Source organism: Equus asinus, chromosome 8 (genome assembly GCF_041296235.1).
Source record: "Equus asinus isolate D_3611 breed Donkey chromosome 8, EquAss-T2T_v2, whole genome shotgun sequence".
Lineage (NCBI taxonomy): Eukaryota > Metazoa > Chordata > Mammalia > Perissodactyla > Equidae > Equus > Equus asinus.
Window position 1 is genome coordinate 29,242,670 of NC_091797.1, and position 26,054 is coordinate 29,268,723.

The 26,054-nt window shown below is 42.3% G+C and overlaps 1 protein-coding gene across 6 annotated transcripts in view; it reads right to left on the reverse strand.

Moving 5' to 3' along the window:
- ANKS1A (ankyrin repeat and sterile alpha motif domain containing 1A) overlaps positions 1 to 26,054 on the reverse strand; it is a 173,212-nt gene that overhangs the window by 84,665 nt on the left and 62,493 nt on the right. For 4 of the 6 annotated variants that reach the window (XM_070515062.1, XM_070515063.1, XM_044776499.2 and 1 more), the window contains exons 2-11: positions 25,120 to 25,200; positions 23,182 to 23,338; positions 21,245 to 21,307; positions 13,781 to 14,077; positions 12,932 to 13,007; positions 12,559 to 12,660; positions 12,362 to 12,463; positions 10,542 to 10,738; positions 7,203 to 7,295; positions 2,319 to 2,439 (exon numbers count right to left, since the gene is read on the reverse strand). In XM_070515062.1, coding sequence (XP_070371163.1) covers positions 2,319 to 2,439; positions 7,203 to 7,295; positions 10,542 to 10,738; positions 12,362 to 12,463; positions 12,559 to 12,660; positions 12,932 to 13,007; positions 13,781 to 14,077; positions 21,245 to 21,307; positions 23,182 to 23,338; positions 25,120 to 25,200 — 1,289 coding nt within the window. The remainder of the gene's footprint in view (positions 1 to 2,318; positions 2,440 to 7,202; positions 7,296 to 10,541; positions 10,739 to 12,361; positions 12,464 to 12,558; positions 12,661 to 12,931; positions 13,008 to 13,780; positions 14,078 to 21,244; positions 21,308 to 23,181; positions 23,339 to 25,119; positions 25,201 to 26,054) is intronic. The other 2 variants (XM_070515065.1, XM_070515064.1) reach the window with 1 other exon arrangement.

Here is a 26,054-nt window from a genome sequence, read left to right on the forward strand (position 1 = left end):
AATTGCTACACAGATTCGACACAATCCCAGTAAAAATCTCAGCAGGACTTTTTGTGCAAATCAACAAGCTGATTCTAAATTTTTGCATGAAAAGATGAAAGAACTAGAATATCTAGAAAAATTCTGAAAAGAATAACAAAGTGGCAAAGGCAACTGCATGAAGAAAGGATAGCATTTTCAACAAATCATGCTGAAACAATTGGACATTCATATGCAAAAAAATGCACCTCCACTCATACCTCACACCATATATGAAGATTAACTTAAAATGGATCACAGACCTAAATGTATACCTAAAGCTATAAAATTTCTACAATAAAACATCAGAAAAAATATTTGTGACCTTATCCATTAAAAAAAAAGAGAATAAATAGAACTTCATCACAATTAAGAACCTCTGCTCTTCAAAAGACACTGTTAAGGGAATAAAAAGACGAATCACAGACTAGAAGAAAATCATATATCAGATAAAAAAACTTGTGTCCAAAATATATGAAGAACTCTCACAACTCAATAGTAAGGAAACAATCCAATCTTTTAAAATGAGCACAAAATTTGAACAGATACTTTATTAGATACAAAGATGGCAAATAATCACATTAATGGATGCCCAACATCATTAGTCATTAGGGAAATGCAAATTAAATCCACAATGAAATCTCATTACACGCTTATTAGAATGACTAAAAATTTAAAAACTTGACAATATTAAGTGCTGGGGAGAATATACAGCAACTGTAACTCTGATGGGAATGCAAAATGGTATACCTATCCTGAGAACGTGGTTTGGCAGTTTCCTTTAAAGTTAAGCAGGTGTTTAGCTAGGACCCAGCAATTCCCATTCCTAGTGTTTACTCAAGAGTAATGAAACCTATGTTCACACATAAACCTGTATGCAGTATTTACAGTAGCTTTATTTGTAATTGGCAAAAACTATAAATGACCCAAATGTCCCTCAACTAGAGAATGGATGAACTGTGGTATACACATAGTATGGATGTACTTCACATACAATGGAATACTAGTCAGCAATGAAAAGGAACAAATTATTGATATATGCAACAACATGGATGAAGCTCAAGTGAATTATGCGAAGTGAAAGTGGCCAGACTCCCAAGGGTACATACTGTGTGATTCCATTTATATGACACTCTGGAAAAGGCAAAATTATTGGGACACACACAAGAGCAGGGGTTTCCAGGGGTAAGGGAGGGGTGCAGGACTGACTACAAAGGGATGCAGGAGAATTTTTTGGTGTGACGAAACTGTTCTGTATCTTCATTATAGTGGCAGTTATATACAACTGTATTTCTCAAAACTCACAGAATTGTACACAAAAAGGATGAATTTTACTGTATCTAAATAACTTTTTTTTAGAGCTCCAAATGGAAACTATAAAAAACAAAACAGAACAACTACTATGAAACCAACCACGAAATTTCTGTATGCTGGAAGAGAAACCTTTTAAACAGGACCATTAAAAAGAAGATCTACAATGTCATACACATATGCACACATTCTCTTTGCCATCCCTACCCTCTGATGGTTTAAAAGAAACCATCGAATCCCCCATTCTTACCTGAACCATGCATGGTCTTAGGATTGAAAGGAGGCACTTAATAATACCCCATGAAGGACCTAGTACCTACAAACTATAGAGAGGTGGGGGAGGTCACCGGAGTTCCTTCAAACTGCCCCTTCCTGTTCTTCCTGAGACAGAGGTTGTCACAAATTCTCCAGCAGTGCACACTCACCTCTGTCGCGACTGCGTTTACATCGGCCAGGCTGGATCTCAGTCCTGCAGCACTCACTCCCTTATGGAGGAAACTGAATTTTGCAGAGGCAATGAAAGTAGGCCAAGGCGACAGAGCACTCTAGTTACCGGGTGGCAGCCAATCACGGGCCCCTCCCCAGGAGTGTCTCACTCTGAGGTCAGGACTCAAAGCAGAGTCTGTGCCGTCAGCCTGAACCCAAAGGGACTGCTCACTGGGCTTGTTTTTCCACTGCATTAACTTGAGAGTTTATGATTTGAGACCCCCAAGTCAATCTCTGCCACAATGTTGGCAGTCTCTCCTGCCACGGTTCTCTCCTAGGCTGACCTAACCTTCTCCTTGCTCCATATGCTAAAAGGTGGCAAGCCAACTCCAACCCAGGGTATTGAAAATGAAAGGTCATAATACATCCACCACCTTAGACTGCCATGAAACCCAACTTTCCCATCCCAAGGAACATCGCCATCTCCTTCCACTTAGGATCACCAACTTTAAAAATCCTTTTGGAGTTATTTCTGCCAGGAGGCGGGGGTAGGGTGGATGTACCTTTTGTTTTTCTGTCCACTGACACCAGCTTCTTTGTTTCTGCTGTTAACAACAGCTCATAAGGATGCTCGTCCTCTTCCCTAGCTGCGCTCCCCTGAATCCAGGGTCTCATGGCCAAGACCTAAGAGAGAAAAACACCATAGTACTTCTTGTGTGGTGGCTAATACCAGAACAGGTTATGTTGAACAAATCAGAGATTATTGGCTCTTTTTTCACCTGAGAGGAAGAGAGCGGGGAAGAGAAGGTAAATAATTCAAGTGTCACATGGAATCACAACTGCTTTCTGGATACACCCCTGCACCTCAAACCTCAACGGCATTTGATTAAAATCCTCCCCTTTCCTTACCTCATTTTATTCTTCAAAAAAACATAAATAAAACCCATGATCCTCCCTTCTCCTGCCTCTCCTATCTCCACAGTGTTCTGCATGATCTCTTTCCTGTGGATAGTTTCTCCCAAGCAGTTTTCAGCCACAGTGTATCATAAAGCTGCACACGTTTCCCTCCTAACATGCACACATCCTACCCCAAGGCTGGAAGCCTTCCCCTCTTCTCGAGAGGGAATCAAAATGACTTCTGACTGACCCTGAAGGACTGACTTTTACTAGAAACAAAGTGCTCTGTTAAGTCCTTCTCTATTTTTGTGAGCCTTTCTTCCTAAAGTCCTGGAGTTACAGAGAATTTCCCAAAAGCCGACTTCCTACCACATTTATGATGATACAATTTTAAATTAAGTCCACCAATCTCTGTTCTGAAAGGAGTCAAGTGGCTAGGCAGTATGAATTTCAGTGGAGAAAAGGCAGCTCGTCTACTAAGAAATCCCTAACCCAGGAAGCCAAACATCTCTGGTGAAATAACTGGACCAGAGCTGGCTCCTACACCTACCAACTGGCTTTAGTCAGCTGAGGGCCTGGTGGCCACCAAGAGTTATGGTACCAGATTAGCCAAGCTGCTTCTTGAACCAAGCCAGAAACACCACGATTAACGCTACGGTTGCACTGACAGAGAGAAAGGAGCCCCCGGCTTTAGAGGATAGTACCAGCTCACCTGCCCTAAGAATGTAAAGTGTTTCACAGGCAAATTAAGAATAATCATATACCAGCTATTAGGAGAATAAACCAAACCACAAAATCTCTCTTGAGCAGTTTGGCTAGGATAAGTAATATATTATGAATGAGAGGGTGACAGGGAATCCGCAAGTCCACCTAACAAATAATGGTACCCTACACAGGTGTGATTCTTTGGCACATACAGAAATCTCCTTCTTCACTGACATGTCCCACAGCTCACTGGAAACCAATCAGGTTTGTGATTCATCAGGGTTTTGCTTCTTGGAGGCATAGCTCACAGTGTTATGGACTAATGAGACAGCAAGGATTCAGACTAAATGAGAGGCTGCAGCTCCTGTTTGTTAACAAGGCTGCCACTCCAAAGGCAGAATGATAGTCTCTTTTCAAAATTCTGCTAGACACAGCAGGAACCTCCACTCACTGAAAGCCACCTGGAAGCTGAAAGCTATTTCACTACAATGAGCCACTTGCCTGTATTACTTATTCCTTAGCCTCTTCACAGGAACACAATTAAGAGAACAAAGAGGGACTATTAAGCAGTTCGTACAGTGCCAACCTAAGACCCTAGGCTTTACAGACAGGAATTGGTGTTCTGCAGGCTTACACACTCACAGCTATCACTTAGGCAGAGCCCTGGAAATCTGACTCTGTGAGTGTTCTGCACACAGCAAGAGCTCTCATATAGCCCCAGGCACGCTTCTCTGAGAGGTATTTGACAGCCTGGATGCCAGGCCATAATACCCTTTCTTTTCAAGCAGGACAGGGCTGATGACTTCCATCTGGAAAATCAGGCCCACTGGACCTGTGTTCACTCTGTGCCTGGCTCTTGTGCATGACAACCGGAAGCAGAGAACCAGCAAATGTCAGAGCTGGAAGGGATTGGAACCATTACAGTCACAGCTAGACAGCACCTGGTTCCAGCTCTTTCATTTTGCAGATGACAAAACTAGGTTCCCAGAGAGGTCTAGGGACTTGCCCAAGGTTACACAGAGAGCTCCCAGCAGAGCCAGAACCATGAAATTCATTTCCCCTGATTCTGGACCAAGCTGGCCTCATTTTTTCTGGGGTATAATTTCTCCATCCAATCTGGAACTCTTTTCCCCCTTCAGATGTCTAATGAGAGTCCCCTGCTGATACCCATTCAACTCAGAGGGTGATCTTTTCCTCTTAGTCTTGGCCCCTGCCAGCTATGGGATTAAAATCTCATAATAAAGCAATAAACTTACTTTGAGCCTTCCTAGTTCTCACTCAAGAAACCCTGTGTCACAGTGAATATGGCAATAACTGATTTTCAACAGAAAGGATTCTGCTCTTTACTAAATTACTCTTTACTCTTTTTTCCCCTTTCTTCCAGGGCTGGCAATAAATCAAAGCCAAAAAAACATATTCTCTGCTATATGGAAAGGAACACTTTTGCTGCAGAGAAAAGCTACTACCAGTCACCACCTAACTGTGACCCATAGAACGGCCAGTTGGGATGTGGGCAGCTTTCTGGGAAGAGATACCACAGCAGCTGCAACTTCCCATGAACGTTCAGCACATTTGAGCATAGAGAAGACCACGGTCAGTCTGATGCAGTGGTAGCCCATCTGGCGGGGCAAAAACATCCAAATAGTGTATGTGCATGCACATGAGTGTGTATGTGCTTAATTTTTTTAAGCCACTTTCATGATCTAGTCATTACTCTGATAAGCTCTCCTGGAGCCAGGTACACTCAGCTTTCCTTAAAAGCTTCTGTGGGTCATCTGACAATGACAATCCTCAGGAATAGGACATGAACACTGGGGCAGATAGCTTGGCAAATACAACAGTGTAAACTTTGATGAGGCCAGTGCCTCCTAGGATATGAGGTTTAGGATATTAAAGCTTTGAGAGTATAAGAAATAAAGCTGGTGAAGACTAGAGTCCCCCCAACCCAAAAAAGTCAACTTTTGGAGAAGACCTATCCATTTAGACTACAGCAAATAGAATCTGCCTTGACCATTAAAATGATAAGACTCAGATATATCACCTCTATATTCATGTACTTCTAATCATCACTAAGTAAGCAAAGCCAGAATTCTCATGGTCTTCCAAATACTGACTATGATGGTCCAACTGACCCAGAATTCCAGAAGCAAGTCCTAAAAGATGTATCTCAGACAGAGCCTCCCACCCAGAAGAGTAATATGGAGATTTCTCCTCCTAAGTCTTGACACTGTGCTACTGCCAAATTGTATGCTCTAGAAAGCCTTGGGAGACTAGGAAGTCCTTGATAGCCAATATTTTTTTAAGAGCCTTGCTCTTATCCTTGAGCATGAGGAATTTTAACCCAAGTCCTTGATAAACAGGTAGCATAAGGCATTTACAGAGACCCAGACCCAAGTGAATATGCTCCATATTACTAGGTTTCTCCTTGTAAAAAGGGAGTAATGAAGCAAGCCTCTATATAAAAATGTGTAGGGACTCACTACACACAGTTGTGTCTGCCAGCAATACACTATTACCCTAGAGGCTGTCATTCTAAAGACCCCTTAGCTGACACATGACAATAAGCATTTCGTAATCAAGGAATAGAATTGAATAAGGACAGAATTTGTACCCAGCACAGAAATTGTCCCCTATCTCCAAAACTGACTTCTACATTCTTAAAAGAGCTTCCTTGTACCATTTTTTTTTAAGATTTTTTATTTTTTCCCTTTTTCTCCCCAAAGCCCCCCCGTACATAGTTGTGTATTTTAGTTGTGGTCCTTCTAGTTGTGGCATGTGGGATGCCGCCTCAGTGTGGCTTGATGAGTGGTACCATGTCCGCGCCCAGGATTCGAACCAACGAAACCCTGAGCCGCCTGCAGTGGAGTGCACGAACTTAACCACTCGGCCACGGGGCCAGCCCCTTCCTTGTACATTTTGTTAAACTAAAGCCATCATTCTGCTTCCATGAGTTTATATTAAATAAAAGAAACTGTATAACTGGATGGTCCATGGCAATATTGTGTCAATACTGTAAAAAACTTAACTCTGATTTCTAGGGATAAAGTAATGAGACTTAACTGACTAGTTTATATTACCTGATTTCTAAAGAACAATCAGACATTGAATGAACTACAAAATAACTATTGAAATTATGCAATACTTTGAGTAAATACTCAATAAACATATTCTCTGAATGGTAGGAAGTGTCAAAGAAACATTTTGAAGATGAAAGATCAAGGAAAACATGATTTTCTTCATATACCTAAGTGAGAAGATTGAACTATTTGCCCCATGATAACATTTCTTTTCTTAAAAAATGGACTATTCTTTTCAAATAACTTTCTTTGATCTCCCCATCCTCATGACTCCTGTTTCTCTTCTGAGCCTTCATGACATTTTCCACATTTGTCCTGGTGCAGATTCTTCACGTGCAATGAAGAGAGAAGATGCAGAAAGAGAAATAAGACGTTTGGGGCAGGATCAGCAAAGCTTGCTAAGACGCAGCCTGGAGAAGGGTGATTAGGGGGATACTGCACATTTGTATCAAAAGACAGCACAGGTACGAAAGCAAAAAGTGAGTGTTTAGCCAACTGGAGCCAGGAGAAAATGTGCACGTTTTCCTTTCCATGTGGCAAGGTAGATCAATAATTGGCCTGTCTGCTAGAGGTCTATTAAAATTCTTTGCTTAGTACTTTTAAGTGAGTTTGAAAGGTCTTGTGCAGATTACTGATAGACACAATACAAATTTACTAATCCAAAGAGGTGATAAGAAACTGAGAAAGCAAAGTTTTCTTTAAGCACACATTGATGCACTTTCCAAAACATCCTATTTCAGTGATGGGAATAAACCCTCAACCCTCTACCTCAGAAGCTGTCAAGGGAAAACACTTCTTATCTATGCGGTCTTCCTCCTCTTCGTCAGGCGGGGGCTTGGCTGGAGGTGGTGGACGTTCCCTCTGTAGAAGAAAAATATGTTTCACTATCTCTTTTTTCAAGTGTCTACCTCTTCGGTTTACTCTTATGTTAGCTCTTGGAAATGAAAAGGAATAATGTAAAGAACTCCCCTGAGAGACTAAACTCAAGGTTTAGTATCTGAACAGATGGAGAACCCTGCACGCACACACAATTCAATTAGCATGCTCTTTGCTTTTTGATGTTTGCAGCAGAGATTACAAGCACCTCTTCCATATCCTTGACCACAGCGAGAAATACCAGCACTGAAAACACACAACTGCCTTGTCGGAAAATGTCCTTCACAAGAGTGATACATAAGACTCTAGCACGTATAGGAAAACCAGTGGCTCAACCCTCAGTCTAATCTATACAGAGGAAACAGTAAATCAAAAGAATCAGCTTGTCAAAGAGTTCTAACAAACCAGAGTTATTAAGGAAGTAATGAGGAAAGTAACCAAGGACAAAAACATCAATTCCTGCTCAACGTTAATGCTATCCTCATTTATTAGCAAAAGCTCAGAACTGATCTCCTATCCTTCAATATTACTATTACGTATCATTAGCATAGGAAAACCCTACTTCATCTCAGTCCATTTTAAAAAGGAATACTTGTCAGTTATCTGCCCTAGAACAGGAGTTGGCAAGCTTTTAAAAGGCCATACAGTAAATATTTTAGGCTTTGCAGTTAACTCTGCTACCGTGGTATAAAAGTAGCCATAGAAAATATGTAAATGAGTGAGTGTGGTTGTATTCTAATAAAACTTTATTCACAAAAACAGGCAGTTGTTTGTGGGCCCCCTGCCCTAGAGCAAGAAACTCACCGAAGAGGGTATCTGTTATATCACATAGATCATTTCAGGATCGCACAGAATGATCTTTGATGAAAGAAAGCTAAAGAGAGGTTTGCCACTGCACCTGCAGTACTTTCAGCATTGTTTCTATTCTAAAGTCCTATTCATGCTTGATAATCAATGTTCTTACAGGGAAGAGAGTGGGAACCTGAAACAGGAGTTGGCTTGTAGGCTTATTTCCAGATTTGTAGGTTAGTTTACTGTGTTGCTAGAACAGCAGTATTTACCAAAAAAGTCAGGGCAGAGGTGAATGCTGAATTATGTGAGAGACTCAGGGAAATCTGCAAGGAAAGATGTTTCTTATGTGTTAGGAGCTCCCAGGGTTAATTAGCATTTAACATCCCTGATCTCTCTGTTAAAACGTGCTTCACTGTTCGGTATTATATCTTGATAAATCGGTCATTCCCACAATCCCCGGAACCAGATGGATGCCCAATGGCAACAACTTCAAAACACGTTCATATGTCCAAGCCAAACAAAGCTATTTAGATCATATTTCCCACTAAGTCCCACTGTCCCCGCCCTTCTTTGCTCTGGAAGTACAGGAACAAGCTTGGTCCCAGTACACCTTGTAAGGAAGAGAATAGCAAAAGGAGCAGGTCCCTAATCTGCACCAGTTATCCCACTTTAGGAACAAACAGCTGAGGAAAAACAAAATGAAACACAACAACAACAAGGACCCACCCTAGAAGACCTCCCAAGGCTGAAGGAGCCTAGAAAGAACAATGTGAAAGCCTTCTGTGGAAGAAGTGATTAACGGGAACACTGGAAAGAAAGAGAAGCAAAGCACCAGCCTCTTTTTCTAATGTGAAATTTGGCCAGGGGCCTGGAAGTAGAGCTGGTTTATACGTACCATCCATTGCATTTACAAGACGTAGGAGTCCCTTGGTCACAGTTAATTACCAAGGGCCAAGAAGATAGCACTGCCACAACACACCCAAGGCAAAGCATGCACCCCAAGACTCATCAGTCTCTGCTCAGCAGAACCACAGGGAGGCTAGATTCCTGGAGTGAGATGGAACAAAGACACTGTAAATCAGTGGCTAAGCCCTACAGGAACTTGGTTATTCAAAGCTTACTTCAGGAACCCTGCTGCTTCTCGCAAAGCCTCCAGCTCCCTCTAATGGGCATCACCTGTAAGTACCACTTAAAGGAGCGCCTTCCTTCACAGGTGGATTTGCTTAATTCATTTGTACCTAACACAGTGAAAGAAGTGAAAATTAACTAGCTCTGTCTACACAGCACTATGCTAGTGGTACTCAGCGTATGTACTTGCTTTCACCACTCCCAAGGAATTTTACCACAGTCCTTGCTAACACCCACTTTGGTGGGCTGTACAAGACTGGCAAGCCTTTCCAAACTCCATATTGAAATGCGGGGATGATTCCAGGGCAGGGCAAGGAGCCTACCGAAAAAGAACACCAAGAAACATCAGGCTGTTCCCAGGGCATACCTGAAAAGCCCAAAGATCACCTAGCAGTCAAAGGATCATCAAAATGGTCATAAGCCAGCCTCCGACCCGAGAGAAAGGTCAGCCTCTCCAATAGGAAGAAATAATACACACCTGAAAATATGCCTCAAGGTAGGATTATCCCTGGGACCCTGTTAGAGCAACGGCCATTTTAGTTCAAGCATAGTGCTCAAAACCTCAAATTACTGTGCCTGGTAATGTAGGAAGGAAGGTCAATGGGAGCACTGATTCAGGCTTAGGCTCACAGTAAAAGCCCAGGGGAGAAAACAGAGATGAGAGCCTAGAGAACAAGGAATAGGCTGGAAGTAGAAGTAAGTACTAGAGAAAGAATCAGTAAGACGGGAAGGTGGACCTTGAGAAGGAAAGATTCAGGGTTCTGCTGATCCTATTATTTCAATGGCTGGAGAGGTTGTAACTGGGAAAAACAGGGATGCCACATGCTAGTGCATACGATGTATGATTAAGCCTCGCTACAGCCATGTCGAATACAGACTCTGTCCAAAGCCAAACAGAGAACTCTTTGAGGGCAAATGGAAGGTGAGCACGCGCTCAGGGCAGGCAGAAATTTATTTCAGTGTGCTCCTTCACTGTCGGAACAGCTCTCCAGAGAGAAAACAAACAACATATAGCAAAGACCCCAAAGACAGAAGCAGCACTAAGGCTAAATAGAAATAAGATGCTTTAATTTGCCTATGGCCAAAAAGTAATAGAAAGACGCAAACAGGTTATATTGAAATCGGAAAAACCAAAATTCTACCTTCACATGATCTGTGTAGTTTAACCACACTGAGCAAGAGGGAGAAGCAGCAGAGCCCAGGAGAAGAGGGGGAGTAGGATCCAGGGGCCACGCTTCCTCTCCCCAGCACCCCACTGAGCACAGGCTGGCAACATGGCTGCCAGGTGGCTGAGGGCCCCAGGCCACATACAGGCCTCACTCCAGCAGCTTTCACTCCTGCAGCCTCGGCCTCCTTGTTCACGGACTCCCGGTCAGACGATCGCCCACTGGCCATGCTGTCCAGCGAATGGCAGGAGACAGCATTGTACAGCGCCTCGTAGGGACCCTCCTCTTCAGCGTTCGTGTCAAAATCGATGATCAGTTCAGTCACTGCTTTCTCCACGTCCCCTGAAGAGGAGGTGAGAAGCAAGAGAGCAATGAAAGGAGAACAATCTGGGACTTCCACTCACTGCAACAACCCAAAGGCCCTTCAGTAACCTGAACCTGACAAACACTAACCCAGACAAGGAAAATAACAGACTGCTTTGCTCTGTGGACAGGAATAAATAGAGAGAGCTTTGGCTGCTCTTTCTACCCTGAGAATTGACTGTATTTTTCTCTAATTCAATATAGAAAATGCTTGACATCTATGAGGGATGCTCCCCAAGACCTTTATAAATTCCCTAACACCTCAATACCATGATAGCATAAATGTAAACATAAAATGTCACAAAGTACAACTGAAAAACTTAAGTAATCCTTTAAATTCTTAATAAGAACCTCCATGTGTTCAAGCCAAATAGAGGATGGTCAAGCCTTTCCAAGACAGACACACTGCAGCCGTTAGACTCACTCACTGGATAACTAAGAACCTCAGGGTACCTGGCATCCAAATTCGCGAAGGCAAAATTAGCATCTGTTACAGACCAGGGATCTCTGGGTCACTAGCATATAGTCAAAACTGTAACTGTAAGCTTTAAACCCTTAAAAGCTAAGAGCTCAGTGAACTACTAATCCCATTCCTAGTAGATCATGGGGTCAAGAAAAAAAGTGTGACGGGGAGGGAGACAAGGACTCAAGTAAAGACAGGCTGAGTGTCCTTTAACTTATGGACCTCTACACGCCTCTGAAAAACCCCTTTCCCTTTTTAGTGTCTGGCTTTGTTCTCCTTCTCTAGCCTTCTGTATTGTGATTTGTAGCTGGGGAAGGTGTCAGAGTTTTGTCTTTCTCCTTCACCACACCTAGGACCCAAAACGCTGCTCAAAAAATCTGAAAAGGTGGATTCTGGCTAATGATGGAGAGGCAGGACTGCCTAAGCTAGCACCCGGACCACATTTGTTGACCAAATGATATATTACCAAAATCTGCCACATACACATCTACCAAACAGATGACACTCATTAAATATTTACTGTGGGCCAACTATGCTCAAGGCACTACAGTGTGTGTTAGAAAACAAGGCTTCCCTGAGATTTGAATTCATTTTGAGGTCATCTTGCCTACTAAATAACCCAGAATAGATCTCAGAGAGCTGACTGTAAAAGTAGAGAATAAAATAAAGGAGGAGGGGCTGGCAAGTGGCACAGTGGTTAAGTTTGTGCACTCCGTTTTGGCGGCCCACAGTTCACAGATTCAGATCCCAGGCGTGGACACAGCACCACTCATCAAACCATGCTGTGGCAGCATCCCACATAAAATAGAGGAAGATTGGCACAGAAGTTAGCTCAGTGACAATCTTCCTCAAGCAAAAAGAGGAAGATCGGCAACAGATGTTAGCTCAGGGCCAATCTTCCTCACATGCAAAAAATTAAAAATTAAATAAATAAAGCAGAAAAGAAGAGGTCCACAGTTGAAGGACTAAGCTAGGACCAATAAAACTTCATATAGTTGGAAATAAGTGAAGTTGAATATGAACTTAAGTACTCCCAATCCTCTGAAATTATTATTTAAATTAAGATTTTCCATTTTGCCAAAGAACATTCAACTCTTCAAGCTGGGAGCCCCTTGGCCAGCAGAGAAGAGCTGCCTTACCCTGAGACTTCTGTGATATGGAGTCCATATTGGAGATGAGAGGTGGCTGGGGTGTGGGGGTTTTATCTACCTCTTTTGCACTTCTTTTTCCAGTCATGTGATCTACATGGAAAGACAAATAAAGCTGCAGCAAACACAAATGCCTTGGCTCGGCCAGTGTGTCCCCTGGTCGTCCCAACAGGGAGATGGACTGATACCTTCAATAAGTGCTGCTATCTGCTGGCTCTTTTGAGAAGGCAGTTCCCGGACAGTGTCTAGGGCAGTCAGTCCACGGTTATCTTTTATGTTGACATCAATTCCTAGAAAGCACACCAGGTAACCCAGGGGAGTGAGCATTTTCAAGCCAGCCCCAAAAAGCACCAAATTCCAGGACACCTAACGCTCCCAGCAGCACAACCAACATTTTTCATCCGAAGCCATTTAATCCAGCTATTCAAGAATAGTTTGTACACTTGCAATCAAACAGTGGAGATGTATATACATTGGGCTCAAATGCAGCCAGCAAAAATCCCCCAAGGAATAAGCCCAACCCTGGCATGCGGTGAAACAAGAGCGCTGCCGACCTCTCACCTGCAGCCAGCAGGATTTGCACCACATCGGTCTTGCCAAACAAAGCAGCCTCATGCAAAGCACTGCCCTTCTCCGTCTGGAAAGCAAACGAGAGCGCAGAGCAGGACGTCGTCAGAACAGTGACCCAGGTTTGGCGTGGCTTCACACGACAAACGGGACATAGACAAGAAGGGACAGGAAAATAAAATAAACCACACAAAGTTCTCTATCATTATCTTTCCCACTTTTCTTGTCTGGATTCCAAAACCACGATCGTGGCCTGTACATCAAGGATGTTTGATGTGCCCCCAGCAGGCCACACATGAATAACTGCACAGTTACTCCTGGAGCCACCTACTGGTGAAGCACCTCAAAACTCCACCTCCCTGGGAGGAAGGAATAATGAGAAGAAAAGTACAAGGGAAAAAAACATCATAACTTCAAATGTGGTTTGGTCAACGCAAAGCCTAAGGAATGGTCACTCATCTGAATGGAGAAAACTAACAACAGACGGAAATGCTAAGTCTCCTGTCAGCAAGATCAGGTCAATGGCACTTTGGAGGGGCGAAATGGTGGCAGTGGGAACACATGCATAGGAAGATAATGAAACTTTTCTAACTTTGAGATAGCCCATAAGCACTTCTTTTCAGGGTATAACGATTATATATTACCCCTGAAAAGAAATAAAAAATAACAGACTCATTGAGGATTTTGTCTCTAAAGTTTCACATTAAAATAAGTCAACAAATGGAAGCATCTGACACATGACGTGAAACGTGCTAAATAAGAACACAGCCCAGTAGCATGGTACTTGTGCCTCTTCCAAATGACTAGGTCCCCTGAGCTTGGGAGGTACAGCTGCCCCACTACCTGGTAGTTGCTATCCATGCCAGCATCCAGGAGGACCTGGACCACAGCTTTGTGGCCGTTCCTTGCTGCCAAGTGCAGAGGGGTATGCTTCTTAGTGTTGCAGCTCAAGAGGTTGGGGTGTGCGTTGAGGAGCATCTTCACCACCTCCAGTCTCCCATACAGTGCAGCCAGGTCCAGAGGTGTCTCAAATTTGTTGTTGCGCATGGTAGGGTCTGTTAGCTCCTCTAAGAGGACCTTCACCACCTCCGTGTGGCCGTACTGCGCGGCGCAATGCAGGGCTGTCTCATTGTCGTTGTTCTAAGGAGTTACAAGCAGATCACATCAGACTGGTGACTGGCATATGACTGGGATAATCACATGTAAAACCATTGAAATTTAAATGAGAAAAACAGCAGCAATACTTGGGGACTAATAGAAGTCAGTCAGAATCCAGACATACTCCCCCACAACCAACCCCGACTACTCCATCAGCCACATCTTGCCCCCATTACTGCAAGAGGGGAGCAGTCATCTCAATCTTTGCAGCCTCCTGTGTGCCGTGAAGGAAGTGTCTCCAGATTGCAAGGAGAGTGAACCAGGGAATGTGGCAGCCCTTGGGTAGAAGCCCTGGCACAGATAAATGCCAAGAATATCACTGCCATTGATTCATTTTAAACTTCAACTGGTTTTACAATTTATGTTTAGTCAACCCTGTGGTTCTGATTCTGGATTTGTAGACCATCTGTTGCCTTGCATACAAGCTTTTTGGAAAGAGTTTGTCATCTGCATAGCTTCTTGCATGCAAATCAATCAGCCAACAATGAAAGTAATGAGCAGAGCACCAAAATCACTCTCCAGATATCAGCCAACAGCCATTTCCAAGGGAGGGAGGCACCTGAGCTACACGGGATCCTGATGCTGCCCTGTGCCTACTCCAGGAGCCTGCACCAATCAAAGCATGCAGAATCTACAGCACAGGGAAGCATTTCTTATGGAAGAAAGATTCCATCAGACCCTGGAATGTTTCGTGTGAGAGGTGCAAAATATTCAAAATTGTTAACACGCCATCAGTTCAAATTCACAACCTCATGGTCCTTTAATGCCAATTTTGTTTCAAACTAAAGGTAGAACCTGGGATAAAATAGGAGAAGTTTGTGCTTGATCAAGTATCAGAAGCAAAATGTATAATCATTCCAATTATGCTCTTTCTTTCACTACTACTGACAATGTATAATTAGAGCAGGAATAAATTAATTTCCATGACCTCTCCTTTTTTAGAAGCACTAATGAAAATAATTCTCCCACAAGATTTTGAGACTCCTGAATTTATTCAGGAGGCTTCTGCCACTTTGGGGAAACAAAGTTTACAAGGGGGTATGTCCACTAAGTCAATATTGTGCACCTTTCAGAGACGAAAAGGTAAAAATTAAACATTTCCACAATTACTTTAATTCTATGAATGACGTTAAAAATAACAGACCAGGAGTTACCCAAACATGCATGCAATTCCATCTGCTTTTGATCTGGCATTTGACTGCATCATTTTTTCCAGCTACACCAAGTGTACCAGAAAGATCCAGAGCTTTTGGGAGGACCCAAAAGGCCAGAATGATAGCAAAGAAAATTTTAAAAAGGAAATAAGGACAGAAAGGGTAGTAGGCGAAGCCACATGCAAAGATAAATGTACACACATAAACAGAGGAAGCAGGACTGAGCTCAAACACAGCTCAGGAGAGCAGCTACTGAGACAGTGCAGCCAGCCTTCGCTAGCCACAGAACACAGCCAGTGAGCAAGGCCTCCGGCGATACATCTGGCTCCCAGGGACGAATTCCATGTCAACCTAAAAGTCTGAAGGGAAGGGGGAAACTCTGGGCAGAAAGTAAATCCTTGGGGTTCCTGTGGCAAAAAAAACCTATTTACGCCACCCATTTGGAATGCCCATTTCCTGTTAAGCTATGGCATGAGTTCCCCGAGTGAACTCAGAGCTGTCACTTCACTTTCTCACTATGAAAAGGCGGCTACATCAAGAAAATCTCACAGGAGCTTCCTGTAGAGTGATCCTGAGGCGGAGTGGCAACCCCCAGAAGTTTAGGAGGATTCTCAGGGTTTTACATCTCAAGATTAGCATGACAGCAAGGGCCAAGAAACTCAGCTTATTCTTATTAAAATTCCAATCTGGAAAAACTTGTTTACCCTAACGCAGATAGCATTGTCTCTTTTACATCCAAGTTGTCTCCCAACAACCAGAATAATCTGTCCTTGATTTCATAAAAAGTATGCCATTAGGGCCTGAAGAACTGTAAACCTCTAAATTATCCAACAGGAAAAAAAAAATGTCTTCTCTATTTGTTTTTTTTGCCAGAACTAAGGCAGCTACCACAAAGCTGCCTTCCTAAAGGCAAGGTCTTGATCGCTACCAGGCAAATTTCTTGCCTAGGTTAAAAATGGCCTACCCACATCTCTGCAGAATGTTACATTCATATTCCCGGTGTAGGAAGCATCATACTTACGTTTCAGTCTTGCCAGACATGGTCTGCTAACTATAATTACTCTTGAGTTTACATCTGTGGTGACCACATCTCTTGACTACTGCACAGAGGCCATTACAGTGAGCTCTTACTACCATCTCCTCTCTGAGCCTGACAACCATCAGGGCAGGAAGTCGCTAAATGATGATTCATGGACGCACAAGAAAGGAAGGGATTCCAAGGAGAACACAGATTCCTTACCACTGGAATCCTCTTTCACACCTTCCAAAAGATACCATAGGTGCTAACAACACCTCAAGAGTTCCCAGAATCATATTAGCACGAATCTGGACTGAGGAAAGGGACTGAAATGAAACACTCCAGTTTTCTCCAAAGTCTTAGCACAAACTTTCCATTCCTGCCCATCCTGAGACCCACTTTCATTTTTCCTTGCTATGGTCAGTATGTTTAAGGAAAAAAATATCCCTATATCCTTTATATCTGGTGACCCCATTCGATGTGTAAACCCATTATATTTATGCATTTTATATATATGCATAAACTACAAGCAGCAAAACAGTCATATGGAAACATTTCCATGACCTTTCTCCTTCTGAAACTATTCAAAACAATCACTTCCCAGTGCTTGCTTAGATTATAGCCCATCTGCACTCTTGCCCATTGTTGACAGATACCTAAGTTAGGGACATCTGGGCTACAGCTCTCTGTAGCAACAATGGTCTACACTCTAGAAACATACCAAAATTGGAACAACAAAAAAGGATAAACTGGGTCTACTGAGATTTAGAAGACAAGAGACACATGAGAACCAAGTCCATCATGTGGAAGAAGAATGAGACTCACTGTGTAATGCTCTGGAAGGCAGAACTCTGATCAATAGATGGAAAGTTTAGGAAGACAGATGTCAACCAAGCATAAGAAACTAAAATCAGTGGAATCGAAAAAGAGGCTGCCAAGCAGTAATTCTGTTTGTTACTGGGAGAAACAAACAAGCAAATAAAATAAGGGGTACATGGGCCCACCTTTCAGGTGAGAGAAGAGGATTCCTGCTCTGGGTGGAAAGTTGGCCTAGATCGGTAGTTCTCAAACTGGCTCCGTTTTGGAATTACATGGGAGCTTAAAAGTAAGTAATAGTAAGTCCCACCCCAGACTGAGGTGCCAAGGTAGTGCCTCAAGAGGGTAAAGCCCAGGAAAACTATTATTAAAAAGCTTAGCAACCTGGTGCTGGCCCCGTGGCCGAGTGGTTAAGTTCACGCGCTCCGCTGCAAGGCGGCCCAGTGTTTCATTGGTTCGAAGCCTGGGTGCAGACATGGCACTGCTCATCAAACCACACTGAGGCAGCGTCCCACATGCCACAACTAGAAGGACCCACAACGAAGAATATACAACTATGTACTGGGGGACTTTGGGGAGAAAAAGGAAAAAAATAAAATCTTAAAAAAAAAGTTAAAAAAAAAAAAAAAGCTTAGCAATCTAAACAAGCACCAACTTAACCAAGCAATCATTCATCATCAACAAGAACGAGATAAACTAACATCATGTGTGTTGTGATGTGATGTACTAAAAAGGAAGGACATAACACCACTCCTGTGGCATTCCTGCCAAAAATGTATAATCTGAACCTAATCATTAGGAATATCAGACTAACTCAAACTGAGAGAGAGTCTACAAAAAAACTGATCTATATTTTTCAAAAACATCAATATCATGAAAGGCTAAGAAAGGCTGAGGGATTATTCCAGATTATGTATGATCCTGCATTGGATCCAGGACCAGAAAAAAACCTTCTCTAAAGAACATTATTGTGACAATTGGTGAAATTGGAACATGGATTCTATATTAGATAACAGTATTGTACAACGTTGAATTTTCTGAAATTGATAACTGTATTGTGGTTATAAAAGGAGATGTCCTTGTTCTTAGGAGATACATGCTGAAACATTTGGGGTTAAAGGGTCATGATGTCCATGACTTAATCTCAACTAGTTCATCATCACCTACAACAATAATTACAGAGAGAAAGAGAGAGAGAGTGCAAATGTGACAAAATGTTAACAATTGGTGAATCTAGGAGAAGAGTATAACGCAGTTCATTGCATTACTCTTGCAACTTTTTATAAGTTGGAAATTTTTTCAAAATAGAAAGTTTTATAAAAGCTGTCTAGGTGATTCTCATGCAACCAGACAAGCTGATCAGCATGTGGCAACAACTGGTCTGGATAACTTCCAGGTCTCTTCCAGCTCTAAAACTGTGAATTATTTTTAAGTGTATAGAAAAACAGATCTACCATAAAACTAATTTGTCTGTTGCTCATCTTATGATGTTCAGATTTAGTTAAAATTGTTTTAAAAGGGAATAAATAAATAGTTTTAATAGTTCCACCTTAGCTAAGGATGACTTCTATTTGGACTGGTTTGTGCTGATTTGCTGGAAAAGGAAAGACTCCATATGTCGAGAGGAAGATGAAGGCTCAAGAAAATTATTTCTGCTCCCAGGAAAGGCATCCGAGACTTCTTCATTTCTACAAGTGCCTCACAGAACTTAGCACATAAATGGCCCTTGGCACAACAATTCCTAGACACAAGCCAGGTCAATAAAAACCCACGGAGTCAGGAAATCTAGGGAGGTGAGATTCAAATCAGCTCAGAGAGAGTCTGTATTGTTAGCACAACCCCAACAGCTTTATCCCTGAATGCCTGAAGTGGGGAGGCAAAAAGAGAATTATGTTCTTATTCCACTTAGACTAATTTTCTTCTATGTGTGCAAAATAAGGAATTGAAAAGTGTGCTTTCAAGAACCAAAATCTGACCCTTTAATCAGAGTTTTATAAGCTAACTAAACTAACCACTGAGTGGGAAAACAATCACTTCGAGGTACCTCATCCCAAAACAAAACCCTGAATAAACTAATTGAGCGACATTTCATTAAACTTCGCCCACTAGTAACAAAGAAAAAATTCCAAAATGCTGTTTCAGAAATACCACATTATATATATCTTTGAAAATTAGGATCTCAAATATTACTGGTTACCAGATATTTTTACTTTACGTATATTATCTAATTTAAACTCCAAAACAAACCAGCAAGGTAGATGGCATACTCCATTTTACAGAAGAAGAAACTGAGGCTCAGAGAAATTAAGTAAGTTGTTTAAATCAACAAAACCAGTAAGTGGCAGCACAGAATTGAAACTCACGTCTGACTTGAAAGATTGTGACCTGGGAGAGTTTTCCACTTTACCGCACTACTTCCAGAAAAAAGAAGAAAACTAAGATAGAGTATCTTCCTATTTTGAAGATTAGAAAACAGAATTTAAAGAGTGGGCCAAAATAAAAGCTAACGTGTTACACTACTCCCAGATCAAACTGCTTCTCCACCAATAAGGCCCAACAGCTGAACAAAATCTGCCGTAGAGTCTGCCTAGGTCCAGCCCATAGGGAGCGCCATTTGCTAAAGCAGTGTTTCTCAAAGAAAAACGTGAAATATCTGCCTTGCCCTTTTAAACACGCAGCAGCACCTTATGTTTCCCTTCCCTGAGGCTGCTGTATTGAGGGCAAGTCAAAGGTAGCTAATGTGAATAATGGAGTGACTCAACCAAACTCCAGATTGTTGCCAAAAAGCAAACCTCATCCAAATGAAACTCGGATCAAAACCAGCAGCTGAGAGCACTGAGGAAAGAGGCTAACACCATCACCCAACCCACAAGCTCTGCCTTCTGATGTGGTGAAGGCCCGCGGCAGCGAGGTCAGGAGGGCTGGGCCATTCATCACCAGGCCTCTCAGACCATTACTCGCCCCAGCCTCACAGGGAGGGAGGCTCAAGGCAAGCGCCCTGCTTGGCCCTGCAACTTCATTTCCTATTTCATAGCCCTTCCAAAGGACCAGAGTGACCAAGCAGAGAGAGAAGCTAAGGGCTGAGGAGAAGGGACTGAGGCTTTAAAGCCCCAGGCAGAAATGCATAAACTCAAGGAAATGAGAGGGAAGCCATAAGCAACAGGTTTTTTTTGTTTTTAGGAAGATTAGCCCTGAGCTAACTGCTGCCAATCCTCTTTTCGCTGAGGAAGACTGGCCCTGAGCTAACATTCGTGCCCATCTTCCTCTACTTTATATGTGGGACGCCTACCACAGCATGGCATGCAAAGTGGTGCCACGTGTGCACCCGGGATCCAAACCAGCGAACCCCGGGCCACCAAAGCAGAACGTGTGCACTTAACTGCTGCTTTTAAGAGTAAAATGGAGGGGCCGCCCCGTGGCCAAGTGATTAAGTTTGCACACTCCACTTTGGTGTCCCAGGGTTTCGCAGGTTTGGATCCTGGGCGCAGACATAGCACCACTCGTCAGGCCATGTTGAGGGGGCATCCCACATGCCACAAATAGAAGGACCCACAACTAAAAATATACAACTGTGTACCAGGAGGCTTTGGGGAGAAAAAAGAAAATAAAATCTTTAAAGAAAAAAAGAGTAAAATTGAGTCACTCATACCCCCTCCCCTACATCTCCACCACATGCTACTGAAAATCAGATTCCACTTCAAAAGAAATACATAAAGCAGAATAAAAAATTTTTTTAAAAATCCAGGAACTACAATTTAATCATTTTTCTATGCTTATTAAAAAGTAAGCTAATTTGTTTGACATCTTTCAACTGCATTCTTCTTTTTTGAATTTAAATGATTTTAGACATCACAATAGTAAATTATGTATATACTATGGTCCCTTCTATTTCCCCATTTTGGCACTTCTAAGCTTTTCAGACATTCCAGGAAAATCACCCATCCTTTCGAGAATTAGTATGGGTTTTAAAAACAAAACCAAAACCCACTGAAGCTGCATGTTCCCATTCCCAGACAAGTCAAAAGCAGATGAGCTGAAGCGGACAACAGTCAGGGTAATGAGGAGGAGCCTGAGTGGACAAGAGTGGAAGCCAGAGAGGACCAAAAAGAAAGTACAGCTTGGAGAAATGATGCAGAGAAATCCTGGCAGCAAAGTACACACCTTGGCATTGATATAAGGATCAAAGGGGCCGTACTTTTTGAGTTCTTTGATCGCAAGAGCATTCTATAAAAAGGAGAGGAAAAGAAAATGTGATGATAAAATGGATGAAATATATCAAAGCAACGTATAGCCCCGAGGGGGCCAACACTAGAACAACGTGGCCTGCCCTCGGGGTGCCTCAACAGGAAGTTAATGGGGAAGACAACCTCCAGGGCACAGCACTTCTCTCTCCCTCTTATCCAAGCAGCCAACTAGAACCATATTGATGGTTTTTAAATAAATCGGTGCAATACTTGTAACTACTGCCTAGATCCATTAGGTTCCTCAAGCTACTGCAGATGTCTTGCCCAGCCTCTGGCCCACCCACCTGCCTGCCAAAGCACGGGGCTGGGGTCCCACCCATCAGTGATACTCCAGGCAGGAGGTGGCTGTGAGCACGACAAGCTAGCACAGTCAAGTGGCTCAAAAATCCAAGCAGCTGTGTTCCAAGGCAAAAGTGAGCAAAGACAGGATTAGAAGTGGTAGCTGAAAATTTCTTAAATGAGAAGGGCTTTAATGCGTGACTAGTTTTTTCAACATTGAGGAATATTAGTTAAAAGCAAACTTCTTTATAAATTTCCTCCAGATAAGAGAAATTATAATCACTTTAGCCAGGAGGAGTACAATCGCACTTAGATTCTAAAGAGGCAATTCCAAAGAGACAATTATCATTCCTAATGTTATAAAACAAACATCCTCATTGATGATCTTAAATGTCTGTTGCTCACCTATCCAGAAAATATAGCCCGAAAGGGGAAAGGGAAGCTGATTAACAGCTATACATACACAATCTTGAAACTGAGGGATCTGGGAGCACCGCTTTAATTTTCTTACACCTCAGAGTGAAGCTGCCCTTCTCTGAATCAAAGTCATGCTCTCAACAGCTCACTGAGAATGTGATGGACTCGCAAGAATGATCTATTTTTTGAGGAATAAGCCTGATCTAATCCTACAGGTAATTTAACAATCTCCTCTCAGCAAAGTCATTAGGAAAATAGTCCTAAGCTTAGTGAGAAAGAGCAGCATCTCTCTCATTCAACCAACTAAGTACCTGCTTCAGTTCAGAGCAGAGAGGAAAACAGGTGAATGGCTTATCACATAGTGAAAGCCCATCCCCTCTCAAATGGACACACAATCTCAGTCCAAATTACAGGGAGTTGATTTTATGAGAGGCTTGTCTAGAACTTGCATAATTCAAGCATAACTTTTCCAAAGGAATAAACGTAAAGAAGAGGAGGGAGAGTCTCAGAGTACTTAAATCCATCGCCATTGCAAGGTATTTTTGCTCAAATGCAGACCTTTTTATTTTCTAAGAATTATTTCTGCTTTGTCAAAGCATGGTCACTGCAATTAACATTAGAAGACACCACGAAAATGATCGTTCTTTTGAATCACCTTGGACCTCCACTCACATGTTTTTGTGAGTTCATTTTTCAGCACGAGCATGAGTACTTCCACTTCTGCAACTTCTGATGTATGTAAAACAATGGCATGGTTCACATAGTACTCAGATGCACTGCGACTATTTTTGTTTACCAGCTAAAGTTGTATTGCCATATCAATGGCATAAATATAATTTACAATTAATTAAGCCGACCAGTTTGAAATGGACTCGAAGCAATTTTACAGGATTTGCATTATTTCAAATTTTGCATGAGGTCAGCTTTTATATATTACAGTAATATTTCAAATCTGCATGATTCAAATGCATATAAAGTGCATCCTCACAGTATAAAATTTCCCTGATGTACTAAGAGTAGTAGTGCTGGGAGGAGGGAATCACTCTTAAGGCATGGAAGAGCTGGTTCCCTGAGATTTGAGCTAAGCGGCTGAGATGGTGATGGGGCTGCCAAGGTCTGGCTGCAGGTGAATGGAAGAAAGCTTCCCTTCCTTCCGACCTGTTCATTGACTTTGGTGTGTGAGGGCCCTTGATGGATGAGCAACCGCACTATCTGGGCATCTCCTTTCCAGGCTGCCAAGTGCAGAGGATAACAGCCTTTAGAATCAGCCACGTTGGTCAGGGCATCGTTCCTCAGAAGAACCTCGACCACATCCCTAGAAGGCAAAAATCAACCATGAGTTTGCAGGTCTCAGAAGTCTTTCCTACTAACAGCTCTTTACATTTGTATAGCACAAAGCCCTTTCACAGATATTATCTCATTTGGCTCCCCTATCTCTACCTGAGCTCACTGCCCAGTCTCGTGCTTTTATCCCATGTGCTACTTGTACAGCTGTAGACACACGGCTGAACAATCCTGAGCCATGCTATACTGACTCATCACCTCCCAATTTATCTAGGCTTCTAATCCATCTATTTTCCATTATTTTCAAAATGTCTGGTCCTCTTGTCTAAACCTTGCAATGTTTCCTTGTTTATGATGTTTAAACAGCATTCAGGGATAGAATTTACATAAAAGTAGCCATGCAAGACAAATATCATTATTCACCACATTATTCAGAGCATTTATCGATGTGGGAGCTGAAAGCGGACAGGCAGAGCAGAATTAAACTTGTTGCAAACATAAGCCAGACACATACGGTATCATTTGATACATCCAGAAAGAAGGACTTGGCTTTCTTCTTGGTGACACCACTAATTAAGCAGATATAAGTGTATAATTATCCCCATGCACAAGAGGTCAAAGAAAATTCTCAGTGTAAATAAAAACAGCATTTGGAGACGAACTTGTCTAACAAGCTATAGTTACTTAAGTCCAAGATTCACTTTAATTCAGGTCACCCCATGATTTAATGGAGGAGGGATCTCTACAGATTTCTCATTAGTTTTGTCTATGTCTAAGATGGCTACAGAAAAGACATAATGATCACATTCACCATATTTTAGAAAAGCTTAACGTAGACAGAAACAACAGGGGTCTCTTTCTGGCACATCAGAGTCAGCTAGGCTGGGCCAAATATTGGACAAGTGATACAGACTAGCATAAGGTGGTGAAGGCCCTGCTGCTCCTTGCTCAGAAAAATCTCAAATGGTTCCAGTAATCCTTCCTCATAAAAACTAAACTTCTGTTTATGTCCTATAGTATGATGCCTCAGACTCTCTTTAACATCCTCTATTCTGCTACACGCTGGTTTCCATTCTCCCGCATCCCGGCAAATCTACTCGTCATACCCCATAACCGTGCCTGTCCCTTCTCTGAGCCATCAGATTCTCCCTCACTTAAAGGGCAGCACCCTCTATGGGCTGCCAAGTCATCTAAACCTACGCTGCCTTCTTTCTAATTCCCCCCAAAGCACACCTTCTCCAGAAAACTTTCCACACTAATCCCACCCAATTCCGAATAACCTCTCTATACTTAAGAGAATTAAATAGGCCATATTATTCATGTATTCTTTTCCCTTAAAAACGGTTCTTATTATCTGCAAGGTTAACTTTATGAGGAAAGAATGGCAAACAAAAAGACAGAGTAAATAAATAACTACTTTAACAGAAGGAAAGTTTCTCATGAGCACTCAGATTATAAAGGGGCTGGTTACCTAATAGATTATCCAGCCCCTTGAGGACCTGGCTGCCCCAGATTTGATCTTGATATTCATATAATTGTATGGCACTGCACCATTTCAGAGGGGAAAAGGACGAGCAGAGGAAAAAGTAAAACTTAATCTTTGGTTAAAGGTTTCTTGGAGGGTGGAGTAGGGAAGGATGTTTAAATTATACACTAAAGAGAGACTCAAGGATTCTGGATGGACTAAATTTAGTTTGTTTTTCTCTGCTTCTCAGCACCACTGCTTAGTACACCTTTACAGGAAGCAAGAAAGACAATATGAAGTCCTGGGTTCTGAAGGGTAGGGCAGGAATGTAGCACGTGAATACTTACTTATGGCCATTCAAAGCAGCATGGTGCAGAGGTGTATACCCAGTGCTGTCAACACAGTTCACATTTGGCCCTCTCCAGATGCTATAGGGAACAAAAAAAGACTGAAGTCACAAATCAAATTTAGAGAGAGCTAGCTGCTTGGAAAAGAATTCTGTATGGTATTGAACCAAATTGGTTACTTCCAAATGACACTTGATAAAGGACAGCAGCTATTTACTGCAGGAATGCATAGTACTGAGGGTACAAACAGTTTACTGAACAAGGAGTCCACTATCAAGACAAGAGTGCCATCATTTAAGAGCTTGTTCTTCTGTACCGTCTCCTCATCTGTAACGTCATTATTCACTCAGTCTGGGACTCGTGCCTCTGATCACTCCCAAGATTGTAAGAACAGCTCCTTGAAAGGTCATCAAAAATATCACTGAACTAAACCACTCAGCCAGTCACAGGTATTGAGCACCCACCTCTATGGCAGTAACTCAAGGCTTGAGACCTCAACATGGACCAGATAGATAATCAGGACGATTCAACCTCAAGGACCAAGGTCAAAGAACCCACAATGGTAAATGCACCAGGATACACATGTTAAGATGCAAGAAATGCCATTTGCGACAACATGGATAGACCGTGAGATTATTACACTAAGCAAAATAAGTCAGACAAGGAAAGGCAAATACCATATAATCTCACTCATGTGTAGATGATAAAACAACAACAACAAACAAACAAACACATAGATACGGAGAATAGACTGGTGGTTTCTAGAGGGGGAGGAGGGTGGGAGGAAGGTGAAAAGGGTAAAGGAGTTCATTTGTACAGTGACAGGCAGCAACTAGACTTTTGGTGATGAACACAATGTAGTCTACACAGAAGTCAAAATATAATGATGTACACCTGAAATTTATATAATGTTATAACCAATGTTACCTCAACAT